The sequence below is a fragment of the Schistocerca gregaria genome, chromosome 5 (genome assembly GCF_023897955.1).
Source record: "Schistocerca gregaria isolate iqSchGreg1 chromosome 5, iqSchGreg1.2, whole genome shotgun sequence".
In the NCBI taxonomy this organism is placed as follows: Eukaryota; Metazoa; Arthropoda; class Insecta; order Orthoptera; family Acrididae; genus Schistocerca; species Schistocerca gregaria.
Window position 1 is genome coordinate 224,727,431 of NC_064924.1, and position 19,570 is coordinate 224,747,000.

The following is a 19,570-nucleotide window of genomic DNA, read 5'->3' on the forward strand; positions in this document are numbered from 1 at the left end:
TTTAACATTCGGGTTAACCTGGAGTTAAAAAAAAGAAAAACAGTATAACTGAAAACCGGTTGTTTCAGCGATAACCGTCATCCCTATCCTGGTGGTGTTGCTACGTGTCGTTTGATGCATCTCAGTTTGTTGCTTCTGAAATTTCTGCGAGTATGTCCGTCGCGCTGCAGGCGGTTTCGGCGCGGTGTGGTGGCAACATTGAAGCGGCGCGGCTGCGGCCGGGGCCGGCGCGAGCGAGGAGCCGAACCGAAGCCGCGGCGGCGCCAGCGACCGCTCGCCGACCTGGCTTCTCTTGCGACTCGCGAGATTAGTCTTCTGTCCGGCTCGCGGCAGTGCACTACACCGAAGCACGGCGAGAGCATGGCGGCGGCTGAAGACGGGCCTAGGGGGGGTGCGCAGCTGGAGGCCGTGCTCGTCGGCGATCGACAGCCCGACGGCGACGGTGAGTGTTCCCCATCCGTCGTCCAGAGCGACAACAGTTGGAGGGAGGGGCAATGACCTTGTAGGGTCGCGCCGTAGCTCGAAGCTCGCCAAACGACCCGTCCGGCGGCGCGACTGCCGAGGGAATTTAATCGCGAGCGGAAAACCATTCGATGCAAATGCCGGCGCTCTTATCGTGGGATGATGCATTTCTCGCCACACATTTGTTTACATCTACATGCTGCTGCCCAGCTTTTTTTTATAACCACATATATGGCATAACAGCTAACCTTTTGTTCTCAAACACGCGATGTTATGGCATTATCATTTACAGCTAATTCATTAACTTCTCGTGGTCGGGGTTCACAGTCATGCACAATTTTTTAAAGAACAACATGACTCATAAAATTATTTATTTCACTATTGCAATTTCGGTGCTTAGGCCGTTTTCAATTGATATTGCAAAAGCCAAAGTAATACTATGATGAAGCACAGCTTGTGCTGGTATATACAGAACTACACAGACATGACATTTAGACAGTTCTTCATTTAAAAAATGACGGCTAACCTTTTATTCTCAAACACACGATGGGAATTATCTTTAACAGCTAACTAATTAACTTCTCATGGTCGGGGTTCACAATCATGGAGAATTTTGTAAAGGACATCATATTCGCCAATGGCTATAGAAATTATTTATTGCACTATTCCAATTTCTGCCTTTGAGCCGCTTTCAAGTGATATTGCAAAAGCTAAAATAATATTAAGATGAAGCACAGAGGCCGGCCGTTGTGGCCGAGCGGTTCTAGGCGCTTCTGTTCGGAACCGCGCTGTTGCTACGGTCGCAGGTTCGAATCCAGCCTCGGACATGGATGTGTGTGATGTCCTTAGGTTAGTTAGGTTTAAGTAGTTCTAAGTCTAGAGGACTGATGACCTCGGATGTTAAGTCCCATAGTGCTCAGAGCCATTTGAACCATTTTTTTAAGCACATGTACACTGTTGTACATGAAAACAATGGTGGTAACAACATGTCATTTACATTTTTCTTCAGCACATGTAAGGCTTTAAAATCCTCTGATGTGTATACACGTCGACATCAAAAGTACACCTTTTCGGTGTAGAAATACAATAACCTCAGACAAGCGTGCGTCGTGAAATGATGTAAACTACACGAAATGTTAGCAATGTTAACATCGTTCACGTAAATCGTTACAAATCGATATTCTAGCACCTGTTTACATCGATATGTAACGATTTAGGTGAACGATGTTCACATTGGTAACATTTCGTGTGATTTACATCATTTCACGATGTACAGAGCTTTACAATCGTCTGACGTTACTGTTATCTCGGTGCGCACAGATAGCTGAGTGGTCAGCGTGACGGATTGGCGTCCTCCGATCCCGGGTTCGATTCCCTGCTGGGTCGGGGATTTCTCCGCTTAGGGACTGGGTGTTGTGTTGTCTTCATCATCATTTCATCCTCATCCGGCGCACAGGTCTCCCAATGTGGCATCGTATGTAACAAGACCTGCACCAAGGCGGCCGGACTTGCCCCGTAAGGGGCCTCCCGGCCAATGACGCCAAACGCTCATTTCAATTACGCTGGAAAGGTGTACTTTTGACGATGACATGGATACATGTCAGAGGATTTTAAAGGCTAACATGTGCTGAAGCAAAATGTGGTATATTATTGCCACAATTTTTTAAATGTACAGTTACCTACATGACATGTTTGTGTAGTTCTGTATATACCAGTACACTCTGTGATTCATGTTTGTATTATTTTACGTTTTGTAGTACCACATGAAAATGGCCCAAAGGCCGAAATTGAAATAGTGAAATAAATAATTTCTACAGGCAACGGCGAATATGATGTCCTTTAAAAAGTGCAGCTAACTATTTGTGTATGGCGATGCAGAATACAAAGGACAGAAGAAACTGCTTTTAACGTTTCCCAATCCCTACCGTGGTGGTTAGGTGGTAAGAAATGGTTCAAATGGCTCTGAAAACTATAGACTCAACTGCTGTGGTCATTAGTCCCCTAGAACTTAGAACTACTTAAACCAAACTAACCTAAGGACATCACACACATCCATGCCCGAGGCAGGATTCGAACCTGCGACCGTAGCAGTCGCAAGGTTCCGGACTGCGTGCCTAGAACCGCGAGACCACCGCGGCCGGCTAAGTGGTAAGACAATGAACTCTTATTCGAAGGTACATGGGTTGAAATCGACGTCAGGCTCTCCAGGTTTGGTTATGACGATAGTTCCCCTAAATCACTTAAGGGAAATGGCGGGGTGGTTCCTTTGAAAAGGACACGGCCGATTTACTTCTCCAACTTATCTCTATCCCAGCTTGCGTCCCATGTCTAATAATGACCTCGTCGACAGAACGTTAAATACTAATTTTCCTTCATGTTTTCCTTCCCTCCTTTTCTTAAATTTACCTTCTGCTCGGCTCGACTGTGTCCGAATAACAGCAAGTTGTAGATCTAAACAAAGAAGCGAAACCTTTCTTACGTACTGTCTTCGTTCTGGAGATTGCGACTTCCACATTCATAAAGGTGACGATACGTTTTTGTCGATGGACAAGGCAGGCCGAAATTTTTGTACTTAACACACTCCTCGTGCGTTCAGTTATTCTAGTGCAGTAGCCACTCTAGGTACAAGTACATTTCATGTGAATAGATGGCTAGTGGTAATTATTTATTTTGATGCCGCTTGGCGCAGTGCTGTGAGATGCTTGTAAATATGAGCCATAGTCCCGTTGTGTTGAGTATGCAAACTCTGAGACTTCACAATAATTTGCCGTCTACTCTTCACCTTCATCTTCTATTCCAAACGAAAAAAAAAATACTTTCCAACTATGACGGACACAGTGTCCTACAACAAAGAAAGACTAAAATACACAGTACCTCCTGCGGCGTATCTGTTAACATATCATTCGTAACAGTAACATTTTGAATACTTTCATGCTTACTGACACGCTGCATTTCGAACACCAGACTAGCAGACAGTCTGACCAGACCTGTGGTAATGGGGAATTAGCTCTACCATATATTGTTCTATATTATTCTTTGACTGTTCCCTCATTTGTAACCTAATTGTTGTGTTGTGCATTGAGCCTACTTTTGTCTAAACATGTGCCCCTGTAAGGAAATATAATTAAACGCGATTCAGCATTTAAAAAAAGAGATTTCTGCTATAAGGGGTGTGGGATGTTTCTTAGCTAGCAAGATTGGAAACTTCAGTGCAGTACAGTGAAGCGCCATTGAAACTGTTATAGGCATGTATATTCAGAGAAATGTAAACAGATAGAATATGGCGTTGCGGTCAGTAAGGCCTATATAAGACAACAAATGTCTGGCGAAGTTATTATATCCATTACTGCTGCGACAATGATAGGTTATGATTTAAGTGAGTCTGAACGTGTTGTTACAGTCGGCGCACAAGCGATGGGACACAGTATCTCCGAGGTAGCGATGAAGTGGGGATTTTCCCGTACGACCCTTTCATGAGTGTACCGTGAATGCCAGGAATCGTGTCTCCGACATCGCTGCGGCCGGAAAAAGATCCTGCAACATCGGGACCAACGGCAGTTGAAGAGAATCGTTCAACAGGACAGAAGTGCTAACCTTCCGCAAATTGCTGCAGATTTCAGTGCTGGGTCATCAACAAGAGTTAGCGTGCGAACCATTCAACGAAACATCATCGATATGGGCTTTCGGAGCCGAAGGCCCACTCCTATACCCTTGATGACTGCACGACAGAAGGCTTTACGCCTCGCCTGGACTCGTCAACACAGACATTGGACTATTGATGACTGGAACATGTTGCCTGATCGGATGAGTCTCATTTCAAATTACATCGAACTGATGGACGTGTACGGGTATGGAGAGAACCTCATGAATCCATGGACGCTGCATGTCAGCAGGGGACTGTTCAAGCTGGTGGAGGCTCTGTAATGATGTGGGACATGTGCAGTTGAAGTGATATGGGAGTCGTGATATGTCTAGATACGACTCTGACAGATGACACGTACGTAACCATCCTGTCTGATCACCTGAATCCATTCATGTCTATTGTGCATTCCGATGGACTTGGGCAATTCCAGCAGGACAATGCGACACCCCACACGTCCAGTATTGCTACAGAGTGGCTCAAGGAACACTCTTCTGAATTTAAACATATCCGCTGGCCACCAAACTCCTCATATATAAATATTATTGAGTATATCTGAGATGCCTTACAACGTGCTGTTCAGAAGAGATCTCTAACCCCTCGTACTCTTACGGACTTATGGACAGCCCTGCAAGATTCATGCTGTCAATTCCCTCCAGCACTACTTCAGACATTAGTCGAGTCCATGCCACGTTATGTTGTGGCACTTCTGCGTGCTCGCGGGGGCCCTACACGATATTAGGCAGGTGTACCAGTTTCTTTGGCTCTTCAGTGTAAATTGTTCTAGATGTCCATAGGAAAGGAAGAACGTACACTAATGAATTCACTCCGGGCGCAAAGACAGCGTATGTAATATTTAGTGTATGCAGCAGACTGAGTACTGTGGTATCATTTTTGTTCGCAGACAAAACAATTATTCTCTTTTTTGTTTTACTTACTTCAGTTCGTACTAACCTACCATTATCAAAACAAAGATGAGTCACAACTATAGTTACTGTTTTCATAAACATACGATATAACAGAAATAAGTCTGTACAAGTAAATCTGTGTATGTGTGTGTGTGTGTGTGTGTGTGTGTGTGAGAGAGAGAGAGAGAGAGAGAGAGAGAGAGAGAGAGAGAGAGAGGGAGAGGGAGGGGGAGAGGGGGAGAGAGAGGGGGAGAGGGGGAGAGAGAGGGAGAGGGGGAGAGAGAGGGAGGGAGAGAGGGGGAGTGAGAGGGAGAGGGAGAGAGAGAATTCCTAAAGGATCAAACTGCTGAGGTCATCGGTCCCTACTTAAACTAACTTATGCTAACAACAACAACAACAACAACAAACACACACACACACACACACACACACACACACACACACACACACACACACACACACATACACACACTCGCCCATGCCCGGACTCGAACCTCTGGCGGGAGGGGTACAAGTATCTGAGGAAAAACCTATGGCTCTAGTCTACACTTACGAAAAATATTAATATTACTAAAAACAGAAAGAGGAATGCAAATATGAAACGAAATACATATGCTGTATAGGCGTCAGACTCGGGATAAATATAGTCTTGTATTTACTGTCCGAAAGAACGTTTAGTACAAAAAATAGCTTGCTTTCTTCACACACGATATTTAGTAAATACTGGTTGCAACTGGTGTGGCTGGTTGGCTACGAACAAGTGGGTGAACGTCGCTCTCCCAAAGGTCCGGAGATCCTTCCTCATTCGGTTCCCTCCTTTCACTTCTGACAATAATTTTTATATGTGAAGAGTATCAAGCATTTAAACGGCAGAGCTCCCTGCAACTGGGCAGGTAGGCCAGTAAACCAGTTCTAAGGTCAGAACGAAAGTGCATCCACCTCCAATAGAAACCTGCCAAGTAAAATACCGCGGTGTCCAAATCAATTCCTCATCGAGAACTTTCTGGTACAGGTGAAAACATCGATTCTGTTTTCCTAGATTTCTGAAAGGCATCCCAAGCTCAACGGCGATCTCGACTGATAGTCAGAGATAAGACGATATGGATTATCTTCCCAAATCTGTGATAAGCCCGAGAAATTTCTTTGATGACAGAACCCAATACATTGTATTGAAGGGAAAATATTCACTCTGTTGTCTACAGGAAAGAATATTAATGAAGGAAATGAATTACGCATTCAGTTTGCGATCATTCTGCACTTCAATGAACAGTTTCATTTTAGGTCGCTCAAGGACTTTTTTATTTATTGCATGTTCCGCCACATCTATCTTTAGACACAGAGCACAAAATCGTATACAAAAACTTCTGTCAGGTACGTGAACTTTGTACAAACGACTCAGTGTTATTTAGTGATGACAGACGTGCCGAAATATTAAATGAAATAAGGAAAAAAATCTCTTGAGCCATCTAAAAAGAACACATTCATTGAAGTACAGGAATGTACAGTCGCTGGACAATCGCAAGGAATTGTTGAACGACTTAAGACAGTTTTTACCCTAAGTAAACTAAATGTTAACTTTCTTTAAATTTGAATAAACGTCAGATAACATTTTTAACAATCGGAAAGAACTCAATATTATAAGATTAGAGAAAAACGTCTGCAGCACCTGATATATTTTAAATATCAGTTGTATTGGGACAGTGATATTAAATGGAACGAAAGCCTGATGTAAGTGGGGAAAAAGAATATAAGGCTTTAATCTGTAGGGGTGGTACTGCGAAAGTTCCGTTCATCTTTAAAGGAAACTGCATCCATTGTGCTTGTGTAATCTATAATAGAGTACCAGAGTTTGCAATTCTTGGCAAGAATGAATTGTTTCTTTTTCCTTTTGAAAGACAGGTAACGATATTGTATGAATGCAGAGTCTCGCGGCGATAACATTGAGTAAAATGTTCTCGGGTTTCCAACCGCGTCAATTGGTTAAAACTACACGAGCTCTCGGCCAAGCACTCCTTGGCCATTGTCAAGTGTTATCATTGCCAGTGGGCTGTTGGTGTGTCCTTATATACGCTAGCTGCCGGCTGTGACGTCACTGGTGCCCGTGGCATTGCCATATATGGGCATGTTTTGAGTCGGCGTTCGATGTGCCCTCTTCAACCGCGCGATCGCTGGATCCCACGCAGCGCTGAGCTGTAAGCCACCGTCTCTATTCAGGGTATTTGTGGTAATTTTTATTTTAATAGCTTCCTGTATTAAACTGTCCCAGAAGCCGTTTGTGCGAGCCACGACAGAGGTATGATCAAATTTTATGTGGTGACCGTTTTCTAATGCATGCTCAGCTAACGCAGATTTCTCTGGATGGCGTAGGCGTTAATACCTCTCATGTTCTTTCCTGCGTTGTTCCACAGTGCGCACGGTTTGTCCCATGTACTTCTGGCCACACTCACAAGGTATTTCGTAGACTCCAGGTGTCCTGAGACCTACTGCGTCTTTAACTGGTCTCAGTAATGGACGGATTTTCGTTGGAGGCCTGAAGATCGATTTGATCTTGTGTCTTTGGCCGAAAGCTCGTGTAGTTTTAACCAATTGACGCGGTTGGAAACCCGAGAACATTTTATTCAGGTAACGATATATTTAAGCTACTCTGCTGGGTAAATTCTCAGAACCGGCGTCCGAGGAAGACGGCATTAGTTCTGTTGCCTTTACAGGATATTTTGCGTAGGAGTAAAGAGAATAAAATAAAAGTGTTTAGAGCACGTACTGAGGCATTTGGATACCATTTGTCCCTCGCTCAGTTTGCGGACGGAAGACTGAATGTCGCTAACGTTAGTACGAAGTATGCACCCCCACGCGCTGTAAAGTGATTTGCGACTATATGTGTTGGGGCACATGATGGATCGACCACGCAGGTGTGTATCAAGGCATGTGAAAAAAACGTGTTCCGCGCGAGTAATGAGTTGAATACTTCCCAGGGAATGGTATAACATGGGTATTTAAATCGAAGTTTGAGGAAACATGCCGTCACTCACTACTGTGACTGATGCGCAGATCGTTCATCGTACAGTCCTGGAAGACTGCCGCTAGGTCTGATAGCATACCTCAAAGCGGAGGAGCACGTGTGTGGTTCTACACATGATCAAATTATGTATAAATGAGTCATTTCATTGAAATGGCGAGTACCTTGATCCATAACGGACTCATATAGGTGCTAAGCGACAAGACAAGACTGTGTAATCCACTGCGTGGCGATCTAACATTCCCATCTCAGTGTTTCAAGAATGCAATTTTCATGTGCACCAGGCGAAAATAGTGACGGTATGAAATCTGTACGTTCAGAAGCGAATAATGATTGACTGGTGCACGGGTTTCCAACCCGATGGAGAATCTCTGGGGCCACGTAATGACGTCCGAAGAGTTGTTGTTGTTGATGATGATGATGACGATGATGATGATGATGATGATGATGATGATGACGATGCAGTCGTCACTCTGCAGAATGCTACTGCAGCTCTTCACGCTGGTCTATTCTATGCAATCCTCCACCTCTATATAATTAGTGCAACCTAGAACCATCTGAACCTGCTTACTATAGTCAAGCTTTGGTCTCATTACAATTTTTGCCTCCTGTACTTTTCCCCATTTCCATGTTGACGATTCCTTGATGTCTCAGTAACTGTCCTGTCAGCCGAGTCCTTTTTTTAGTCAGCTTGTGTCATAAGTTTCTTTTCTCTTTAATTCGATTCAGTACTATCTCATTAGTTACTCTGTCTAGCCATCTAATATTCATTTGTAGCAGCAGGATTCAGAAGCTTCTATTCTCTTCTTGTCTGAACTGTTTACTGTCCACGGTTCACATCCACACAAGGATACTCTCCAGACACCTTCAGAAGAGACTTCTTAACACTTAACTTTATGCTCAGTGTTAACAAGTTTCTGTTTTTCAGAAATGCTCTTCACACTAAAATGTTTTCAATGGTGCCAGTCTGCATTTTATATCCTCACTATTGCGACTATCGTCAGTTATCGTAGTCCCCAAATGTCAAAATGCTTCTATGACTTTTTAGTGCGTCATTTCCTAATTCCAGTCCCTCAGAGTCGACTGATTTAATTCGATAATATTCCCTTACCTTTGATTTATTTTTGTTGATGTTCACCTTACAACCTCTTTTCGAGACGTTGTGCATTTCTTTCAACTCATGTACCACGTCCATTCTCATCTCTGAGAGAACTGCATCTCATCGGCAGATCTCAAAGTGGTCGTTTCTACTCATTGAATTTCGATACCCTTTTGAAATGTCTCATTCTTTTCCTTTTCTTTTTGCTCAACGTACAGATTGAACAACGTCGGGAATAGGCTACGACCATTTCTCACTCTCGTCTCAACTGCTGCTTCGCTTTCGTGTCCTCAGTCTCTTAATCAGAATTTACTTCGTGCCGTTCCGAGATGCCAACGCATCGCAGCAGTGGGGTGCGCAGCTGTAGCAGCCGCTGGGCACCTGTTTTCGTCTACTAGCCACACTCGTCCAACATAATGATCGTTAGTCTCTTCGCGCACCAAGGACGCTAAGTTTTGAACGAGGCGATCACTTCTCCGTGCACGAAGGGTCTGTGTGATCCACACTGAGGTTACAAAAGTCATGGCATGGCAATATGCAGATATACAAATGGCGGTAGCATCGCGTATACAAGGTATAAAAAAACCAATGCATTGACGGATTTGTCGTTTGTGCTCTGGTGATTCACGTGACAGGTTTCCGGCGTGATTATGGCCGCACAGCGGGAATTAACAGACTTTGAACACAGAGAGAGAGTTGGAGCTAGACGCATAGGCCATTCCATTCCGAAAATCCATAGGGAATTAGATATTCCGAGACACACAGTGTCAAGAGTGTGCGGAGAATACCATGTTTAAGGTATTACTTTTCACCACAAGCAACACAGTGGTCGACGGCCTTCACTTGACGACCAAATGCAGCGGCGTTTGCTTAGTGTTGTTAGTGCTAACAGACAAGCAACACTACATGAAATAACATCAGAAATCGATGTGGGACGTACGATGAACGTATCCGATAGGACAGAACGGCGAAATCAATGGCTATGGCGGGCCGGCCGCTGTGGCGGAGCGGTTCTAGGCGCTTCAGTCCGGAACCGCGCTGCTGCTACGGTCGCAGGTTCGAATCCTGCCTCGGGCATTGATGTGTGTGATGTTCTTAGGTTAGTTAGGTTTTAGTAGTTCTAAGTCTAGGGGACTGATGACCTCAGATGTTAAGTCCCATAGTGCTCAGAGCCATTTCAACCATTCAGGCTATGGCAGCAGACGACAGACGCGAGTGCCTTTGCTAACACCACGACATCGCCTTCAACGCGTCTCCTGGGCCCGTGGTCATATCGGTTGGACCACAGACGACCGGAAAACCGTGGCCGCGTCAGATGGGTTCCGATTTCAGTTGGTAAGAACGGATGATAGAGTTTGGCCCAGACCCCACGAAGTCATGGAATCAGGTTGTCAACAAGTTACTGTGCATGTTGGTGGTGGCTCCACAATGGTGTGGGCTGTGTTTACATGGAATGGACTGGATCCTCTGGTCCAACTGAACCGATCATTGACTAGAAATGGCTATGGTCGTCTACATGGAGACCATTTGCAGCTATTCATGGACTTAATGTTCCCAAACAACGACGGAATTTTTATGCATGGCAATGCATCATGTCAACGAGCCACAATTGTTCGCGATTGGTTTGAAGAACATTCTGGACAACTCGAGCGAATGGCTTGGCCACCTAGGTTGCCCGATGTGAATCCCATCGAATATTTATGAGTCATAATGCAGATGTCACTTCGTGCACAAAACCCTGCACCGGCAAGACTTTGGCAGTTATGGGCGGCTATAGAGGCGGCATGCCTCAGTAGTTCTCCAGTGAACTTCCGACTTGGTGAATTGATGCCACGTAGAGTTGTTGCACTACGCAGGGCAAAAGGAGATGCGACATGTTATTAGGAGGTATCCCATGACTTTTGTCACCTCAGTGTGTAGTGTCGCTACCTTTTTCATATTTTTCTCTTTTTTGAATTTTTCAATGCTGAGCAAGTGTGCAATTTCCGTTGTTTCAGAGCTGCTGCTGACTCATCTGTGCATGTTCTTTCAGACGCTTAACGAAGCCGTTTTATGTCTCTGGAAAATTATAAAGTACGATATAACATATGTACATTCCGACTCACAGAAATAGCATTTTCACTGCAATTTTCTTCCAGCATTACACCAAGATCTCTAACGCACGAACTAAGTCAATATTTACGTATTATGGAATTACGAAAGACATCTGCGCGGATGTGAACTGACAAGTCGTTGATGCACTATGATGATCGGTCACGATTTAATTGGTTTCATGTTGCCTTGGATTATGTTGAATCACTTTAACAGTCTGGAGAGCTTCATCAGTGGAGTTTATAGGTTCCATTATGATTTTTGGTCTAGTGCTCATATGTTAGTTCAGATCGACCACGCAACAATGGGTGGTTGCGATACATCACTGGAGTTTATAGCTTCCATTGCGATTTCTGGTCTAGTGCTCAGAGGTTAATGGAAATCGACCACCCAACAATTGGTGGTTACGATATTAAAAGTATGGAAGATATGCCATTCACAATAAGGTGAATACCATTGTTCTAAAACTCATCGTCGATGGGCATGTGACGTGGCGTCTCTTCATTGCTTCTTTTGTGTTCCATTCGTTAGCACTTTTGACTTCCGTGTCAGCTATGATTCAAATCATATATGAGCTGATGTAATTGGTAATGATGACACCTCTGATTTATCATTCTTTGACTGTATTAGATCTGAGTCGTTGCTCTCCTTCTCCGAGACGCTAGTGTCACGGATACAGTGGTTACCACCCACGATACAACAAATAACAAAGCACCGACATCACAGGTAATATTCACGATAAATGGCAAACCTGCCTTATGTTTTTGTTTAATCATTTTACTACTCTGCATCAAATTCTAAACCATGCACCCACCGAGCGAGGTGGCGCAGTGGTTAGCACACTGGACTCGCATTCGGGAGGACGACGGTTCAATCCCGTCTCCAGCCATCCTTATTTAGGTTTTCCGTGATTTCCCTAAATAGTTTCAGGCAAATGCCGGGATGGTTCCTTTGAAAGGTCACGGCCGATTTCCTTCCCAATCCTTCCGTAACCCGAGCTTGCGCTCCGTCTCTAATGACCTCGTTGTCGACGGGACGTTAAACACTAACCACCACCACCATGCACCCAAATAGTAACTGAAAGCTCTGCGCATAAATTAATATGGCCTTAAGCTTGGTTCCAATCAGTGGTAGGGATCATTTCCCTCCCAAGAAGCGTAGTGACGTGTAATCTTCGGCCGCTATCGTTGGCGTTGTCTGAGGTGAGGTTGGAGAAACCCTCTGCTTTCAATATTGTTTAACACGTATCTAGACTGTTGCAGTGTGTTGGCGCTCAGAAGAGGCTTTTAGTACATCCAGGTAAGAGATTATGCGGATGAAAAGTTCTCACTAAAACTAAAGTTACATATTTGTATTATTTCTGTATTTAAAAATGTTATGTACAATTATTTAGGATTTAGCTCTACCAGATTTTAGATTTTTATATGCTGAACGAATAGACGCAGTGGTGAAGATGCTGGAAACATTATCTAGAGGAGTTTCTGTCCGTCCATTTATCCTGGTGTAGATTATCAATGGTACCTCAAGGGTACGGCGGGGTCTTGGTCCCATTATGGCTCAACGAAAAGAATTTATTTTCTAGCGTGGATCCTGAACGGGCATGTGGTCGGATAAGTTGCTTGCTGTTTGCCACTTATTATTTGAACCATCTTCTGGTTTCAGGCATCTCAGTTTTATTTCGCCCCGGTCTTTATATACGCTGGTGTGCAAAACTTAAGGACGAAAGTAACTTAAGCATGATTTGTCACTGCCGAGTAACGTAGTTCAGCGCAGGATAGCACAGAAAGTAAGGGAAGGGAACACGCAGTGAGATGAACGGAAATGAGACTTTTATTCCAAACAATAATTACAGTGAAGTCTCCGCGATTTACAATCGTCCACTGGGTATTACACAAGGCGGGACTTGGATCTTAATAGGATTCAGATAGGTGATCACCACGGACGACAGTGCATGCCCTCCAACGGGCTCCCATGCTGACCACAATGTCGGTAAGGAGTTCTTGTGGTAGGTCGTTCCGATCCTCCACTTGAGCGGTCGACAACGGGTGGATAGTCAGTCGTTGGTGCATGTGGGCGTGCTGAATCGTCTTGTACTTACTCAGTGAGATTTAAGTCGGGGGAACGGGCGCGCCAGTCCGTTCGCCGAGTATCCTCTCGTTCCAAGAGATTCTCCATCGGTGCAGCTCAATGCGGTCGCGCATTATCATCCATAAGAATGAAGTCACGCCAGAATGAACCCCAGAAAAGACGGAACGCAGTGTCGCAATAATGTTGAGCCGTGAGTGTACAGTGTCCAAAGATTTTGAGGCCAGTGCGTCCATGCAACGTTATGCTTCCCTACCCCATACGAAACGACCATGTTCGACAGTGCTGGATGTGCCCTCTAATGGCGAGATGTGGGATCATGTGATGCACGTAGGGACTGGCTGTTTATTTCGTTTAATCGAGTGAGCTTTATTGTTAAAGCCTTTATCAAAATATACATATCTAACTGAATCTGTAGTAGACTCTTATTTAAATAATTTAGGCGAAGATAAGTGCTATAGGTGCAGCAAACATGGTCATCGGATGTTTTTGTGGATCTCTTCGTCATGAGCAGTAGTGGCGGAGCATTTGAGGTGGAACTTCGAGAGGATTGACGTCAATTTCGTAATTATGTTATAATATTAGACGGAGATTTCCAGCTGGAGACTGAGATTCTCAAGTGATTAAGGCGGGTAGTAGCGGCAGGGAACCAAAGGAAATTGTCCTGACTGCATTATCGTAAAATTATCTTGTGTAGCTAATCAGAGAACCGACTCGTGAAGGTAACAATATATATCATCTAGTCATCAATAGAGTGGAACTTTTTGGTCGAAAGGCTATTACAGCATCACTGAATACTGCTGTAAAAAGGAATGTATAGAAAGACAGGAATATACTTACGCTTAGCAAAAGCGACAAGAAACATATTTCAGATTAACCGAGCGGTCAACATGAAAAATCCATCTGCACGATCGAATATGTTGAGCGTAAATGGAAAACAACCTGAGACAGAATGTGCCGAGCAAAGTTGTGAGCAATGGGAAAGACACGTCATGATTCAACGTGTTCGAAAACTACTACGAAAGCGAAGAGGGCTTCGGTGCAAGTTTAAACATAGCCAAAGCTTCACGAATTTTCATTGGGGTCTTCACAGCTGAATTGAACATAGCGTGAGGAATCGTATAGGCTTTATTCCACGAAGATCGGATAACGAAAAAAAAATGTAATTTGTGGTTCCTGGTGTGCGTTCCTGTTGTCATGTCCTAGTTCATGAACCACGGGCAACGTATGAGTGGCCAAGTAAGAGGTTCCGACAGTCGGGGATACCAGTTACGTTGGAATAAGGCTGGGCATCTCGTACAAATTCTGAGTCGTGGTCATCTTTGTGCTCATACGGCAAAGACTACCAAATCCACCGGTTAGTCCCTCAACCGTTAGGGGTAAAACTCAATGGGACTCGGGGCAAGTAAGGCTAGCAACCTGCTTCCCCGATACTTTAAACATGATGCTGGCAACAATCATAGCAAAATGCCTCGGACCTTTGGAGGTGACGAAGTCCCACCTCTAACTGACAAACCAGGGACTCCTAAGATACGACTTGGCAAACAAATGGTAATGAGATAGGGAGCTATTAATATCAATGGGGCTACTCTGGGAAGAAGGTAGAGCTGGCAGAGGCTGCAAGTAAGATGGGGCTGGACGTTTTAGCTGCTAGTGACATTGGGGTAAGGGGTGAGAAAGAAGAGGAGGTGGGAGAATACAAGGTCTACCTATCAGGAGTCAAAGCAGGAATAGCACAATGGGGTATAGAGCTTTACATCAGGAGAGAAATGGAACCCAGCGTAGTTGCAGTAAGGTATGTAAACGAACGACTGATGTGGATAGATTTGACAGTGTCTAGCAAGAAAATTAGGATTGTGTCAGTATATTCGCATTGTGAAGGAACAGATCAAGATAAGATGGATAGTTTTTATGAGGCACTCAGTGATGTAGTTGTTAGAGTAAAGGACAAGGACACTGTTCTGCTCATGGGTGATTTTAATGCCAGGATTGGAAATCGAACAGAAGGGTATGAAAAGGTTATGGTTAAATTTTGAGAGGATATGGAGGCCAATAGGAACGGGAAACAACTCTTGGATTTCTGCACCACAACAAGATACTAAAAGGTATCAGATAGATTATATAATGGTAAGACAGAGATTTAGGAACCAGGTTTTAAGTTGTAAGACATTTCCAGGGGCAGATGTGGACTCTGACCACAATCTATTGGTTATGACCTGTAGATTAAAACTGAAGAAACTGCAAAAATGTGGGAAATTAAGGAGATGGGACCTGGATAAACTGAAAGAACCAGGGGTTGTACAGAGTTTCAGAGAGAGCATAAGGGAACAATTGACAGGAATAGGGGAAAGAAATACAGTAGAAGAAGAATGGGTAGCTCTGAGGGATGTAGTAGTGAAGGCAGCAGAGGATAAAGTAGGTACAAAGACGAGGGCTGCTAGAAATCCTTGGGTAACAGAAGAAATATTGAATTTAATTGATGAAAGGAGAAAATATAAAAATGCAGTAAATGAAGCAGGCAAAAAGGAATACAAACGTCTCAAAAATGAGATCGACAGGAAGTGCAAAATGGCTAAACAGGGATGGCTAGAGGACAAATGTAAGGATGTAGAAGCTTATCTCACTAGGGGTAAGATAGATACTGCCTACAGGAAAATTAAAGAGACCTTTGGAGAGAAGAGAACCACGTGTATGAATATCAAGAGCTCATATGGCAGCCCAGTTCTAAGCAAAGAAGGGAAGGCAGAAAGGTGGAAGGAGTATATAGAAGGTTTATACAAGGGCGATGTACTTGAGGACAATATTATGGAAATAGAAGAGGATGTAGATGAAGACGAAATGGGAGATACGATACTGCGTGAAGAGTTTGACAGAGCACTGAAAGACCTGAGTCGAAACAAGGCCCCCGGAGTAGACAACATTCCATTAGAACTACTGACGGCCTTGGGAGAGCCAGTCATGACAAAACTCTACCAGCTGGTGAGCAAGATGTATGAGACAGGCGAAATACCCTCAGACTTCAAGAAGAATATAATAATTCCAATCCCAAAGAAAGCAGGTGCTGACAGATGTGAAAATTACCGAACTATCAGTTTAATATGCCACGGCTGCAAAATACTAACGCGAATTCTTTACAGACGAATGGAAAAACTGGTAGATGCAGACCTCGGGGAGGATCAGTTTGGATTCCGTCGAAATGTTGGAATACGTGAGGCAATACTGACCTTACGACTTATCTTAGAAGAAAGATTAAGAAAAGACAAACCTACGTTTCTAGCATTTGTAGACTTAGAGAAAGCTTTTGACAATGTTGACTGGAATACTCTTTTTCAAATTCTAAAGGTGGCAGGGGTAAAATACAGGGAGCGAAAGGCTATTTATAATTTGTACAGAAACCAGATGGCAGTAATAAGAGTCAAGGGGCATGAAAGGGAAGCAGTGGTTGGGAAAGGAGTGAGACAGGGTTGTAGCCTCTCCCCGATGTTATTCAATCTTTATATTGAGCAAGCAGTAAAGGAAACAAAAGAAAAATTTGGAGTAGGTATTAAAATTCATGGAGACGAAGTAAAAACTTTGAGGTTCGCCGATGACATTGTAATTCTGTCAGAGACGGCAAAGGACTTGGAAGAGCAGTTGAACGGAATGGACAGTGTCTTGAAAGGAGGATATAAGATGAACATTAACAAAAGCAAAACGAGGATAATGGAATGTAGTCAAATTAAATCGGGTGATGCTGAGGGAATTAGATTAGGAAATGAGACACTTAAAGTAGTCAAGGAGTTTTGCTATTTAGGAAGTAAAATAACTGATGATGGTCGAAGTAGAGAGGATATAAAATGTAGACTGGCAATGGGAAGGAAAGCGTTTCTGAAGAAGAGAAATTTGTTAACATCGAATATAGATTTATGTATCAGGAAGTCGTTTCTGAAAGTATTTGTTTGGAGTGTAGCCATGTATGGAAGTGAAACATGGACGATAACTGGTTTGGACAAGAAGAGAATAGAAGCTTTCGAAATGTGGTGCTACAGAAGAATACTGAAGATAAGGTGGATAGATCACGTAACTAATGAGGAGGTATTGAATAGGATTGGGGAGAAGAGAAGTTTGTGGCACAACTTGACTAGAAGAAGGGATCGGTTGGTAGGACATGTTTTGAGGCATCAAGGAATCACAAATTTAGCGTTGGAGGGCAGCGTGGAGGGTAAAAATCGTAGAGGGAGACCGAGAGATGAGTACACTAAGCAGATTCAGAAGGATGTAGGTTGCAGTAGGTACTGGGAGATGAAGCAGCTTGCACAGGATAGAGTAGCATGGAGAGCTGCATCAAACCAGTCTCAGGACTGAAGACAACAACAACAACAACAACAAGAACATTCACCGGTATACTTGGGAAGTCAGGGAAACCAGATCTGTCATTGACTATATAATAACAGATCAGGAATTCAGGAAGGCTGTGAGGGACACACGTGTATTCAGGGGATTCTTTGATGACACTGATCATTATTTAATCTGCAGTGAAATTGGGATTGTGAGGCAGGAGGTCAGGTCCATATGTAGGAGGATAAGAGTGGAGAAACTTCAGGATAAGGAAATCAGGCACAAGTACATAACAGCGATCTCAAAAAGGTACCAGTTAGTTAACTGTAGTCAATTACAGTCATTGGAAAAGGAATGGACAAGGTACAGGGACACGGTACTAGAAGTGGCTAAAGAATGTCTTGGAACAGCAGTGTGTAAAAGTAGGATGAAGCAAACAGCTTGGTGGAATGACACAGTCAAGGCAGCCTGTAAAAGGAAAAAGAAGGCGTATCAAAAATGGCTACATACTAGAACTCAGGTAGACAGAGAAAGATATGTTGAAGAAAGAAACAAAGCCAAACAGATAATTGCAGCATCCAAGAAGAAATCTTGGGAAGACTTTGGAAACAGGTTGGAGACTATGGGTCAAGCTGCTGGAAAAGCATTCTGGAGTGTAATTAGCAGTCTTCGAAAGGGAGGTAAGAAGGTAATGACAAGTATTTTGGACAGGTCAGGAAAACTGCTGGTGAATCCTGTGGATGCCTTGGGCAGATGGAGGGAATATTTTGAAGAGTTGCTCATTGTAGGTGAAAATACGATCAGCAATGTTTCAGATTTCGAGGTAGAATGGGATAGGAATGATGAGGGAAATAGGATCAAATTTGAGGAAGTGGAGAAAATGGTCAATAGATTGCAGTGCAATAAAGCAGCTGGGGTGGATGAAATTAAGTCGGAACTCATCAACTACAGTGGAACGTCAGGTCTTAAATGGCTATACAGGATAATTGAAATGGCCTGGGAGTCGGGACAGGTTCCATCAGACTGGACAAAAGCAGTAATCGCACCAATCTTTGAATATGGAAACAGAAAAGATTGTAACAACTACAGAGGTATCTCTTTAATCAGCGTTGTGGGTAAAATCTTCTCAGGAATTGTTGAAAGGAAAGTGCAAGTATTAGTTGAGGACCAATTGGATGAAAATCAGTGTGGGTTTAGGCCTCTTAGAGGTTGTCAGGACCAGATCTTTAGCTTACGGCAAATAATGGAGAAGTGTTATGGGTGGAACAGGGAATTGTATCTATGCTTTATAGATCTAGAAAAGGCATGTGACCGGGTTCCTAGGAGGAAGTTATTGTCTGTTCTACGAGATTATGGAATAGGAGGTAAACTTTTGCAAGCAATTAAAGGTCTTTACATGGATAGTCAGGCAGCAGTTAGAGTTCACGGTAAATTGAGTTCATGGTTCAGAGTAGTTTCAGGGGTAAGACAAGGCTGCAATCTGTGTCCACTGTTGTTCATATTATTTATGGATCGTATGTTGAAAATAATAGGCTGGCTGGGTGAGATCAAGATATGTGAACACAAAATAAGTAGTCTTGCATATGCGGATGACTTAGTTGTGATGGCAGATTCGATTGAAAGTTTTCAAAGTAATATTTCAGAGCTAGATCAGAAATTTAAGGACTATGGTATGAAGATTAGCATCTCCAAAACGAAAGTAATGTCAGTGGGAAATAAATATAAACGGATTGAGAGCCAGATAGGAGGAACAAAGTTAGAACAGGTGGACAGTTTCAAGTACTTAGGATGCATATTCTCACAGGATGGCAACATAGTGAAAGAAATGGAAGCGAGGTGTAGCAAGGCTAATGCAGTGAGCGCTCAGCTATGATCTACTCTCTTCTGCAAGAAGGAAATTAGTACCAAGACTAAGTTATCTGTGCACCGTTCAATCTTTCGACCAACTTTGT

At 43.5% G+C, this 19,570-nt stretch overlaps 1 protein-coding gene across 1 annotated transcript in view; it reads left to right on the forward strand.

The window, feature by feature from the left end:
- Window positions 1-248: 248 nt before the first annotated feature.
- The window catches only part of LOC126272812 (aldehyde dehydrogenase, dimeric NADP-preferring-like), a 199,988-nt gene continuing 180,666 nt past the window's right edge, over window positions 249-19,570 (forward strand). The window contains exon 1 of the mRNA XM_049975998.1: window positions 249-442. Within this exon, the coding sequence (XP_049831955.1) occupies window positions 361-442 (82 nt within the window). The 5' untranslated portion in view covers window positions 249-360. The remainder of the gene's footprint in view (window positions 443-19,570) is intronic.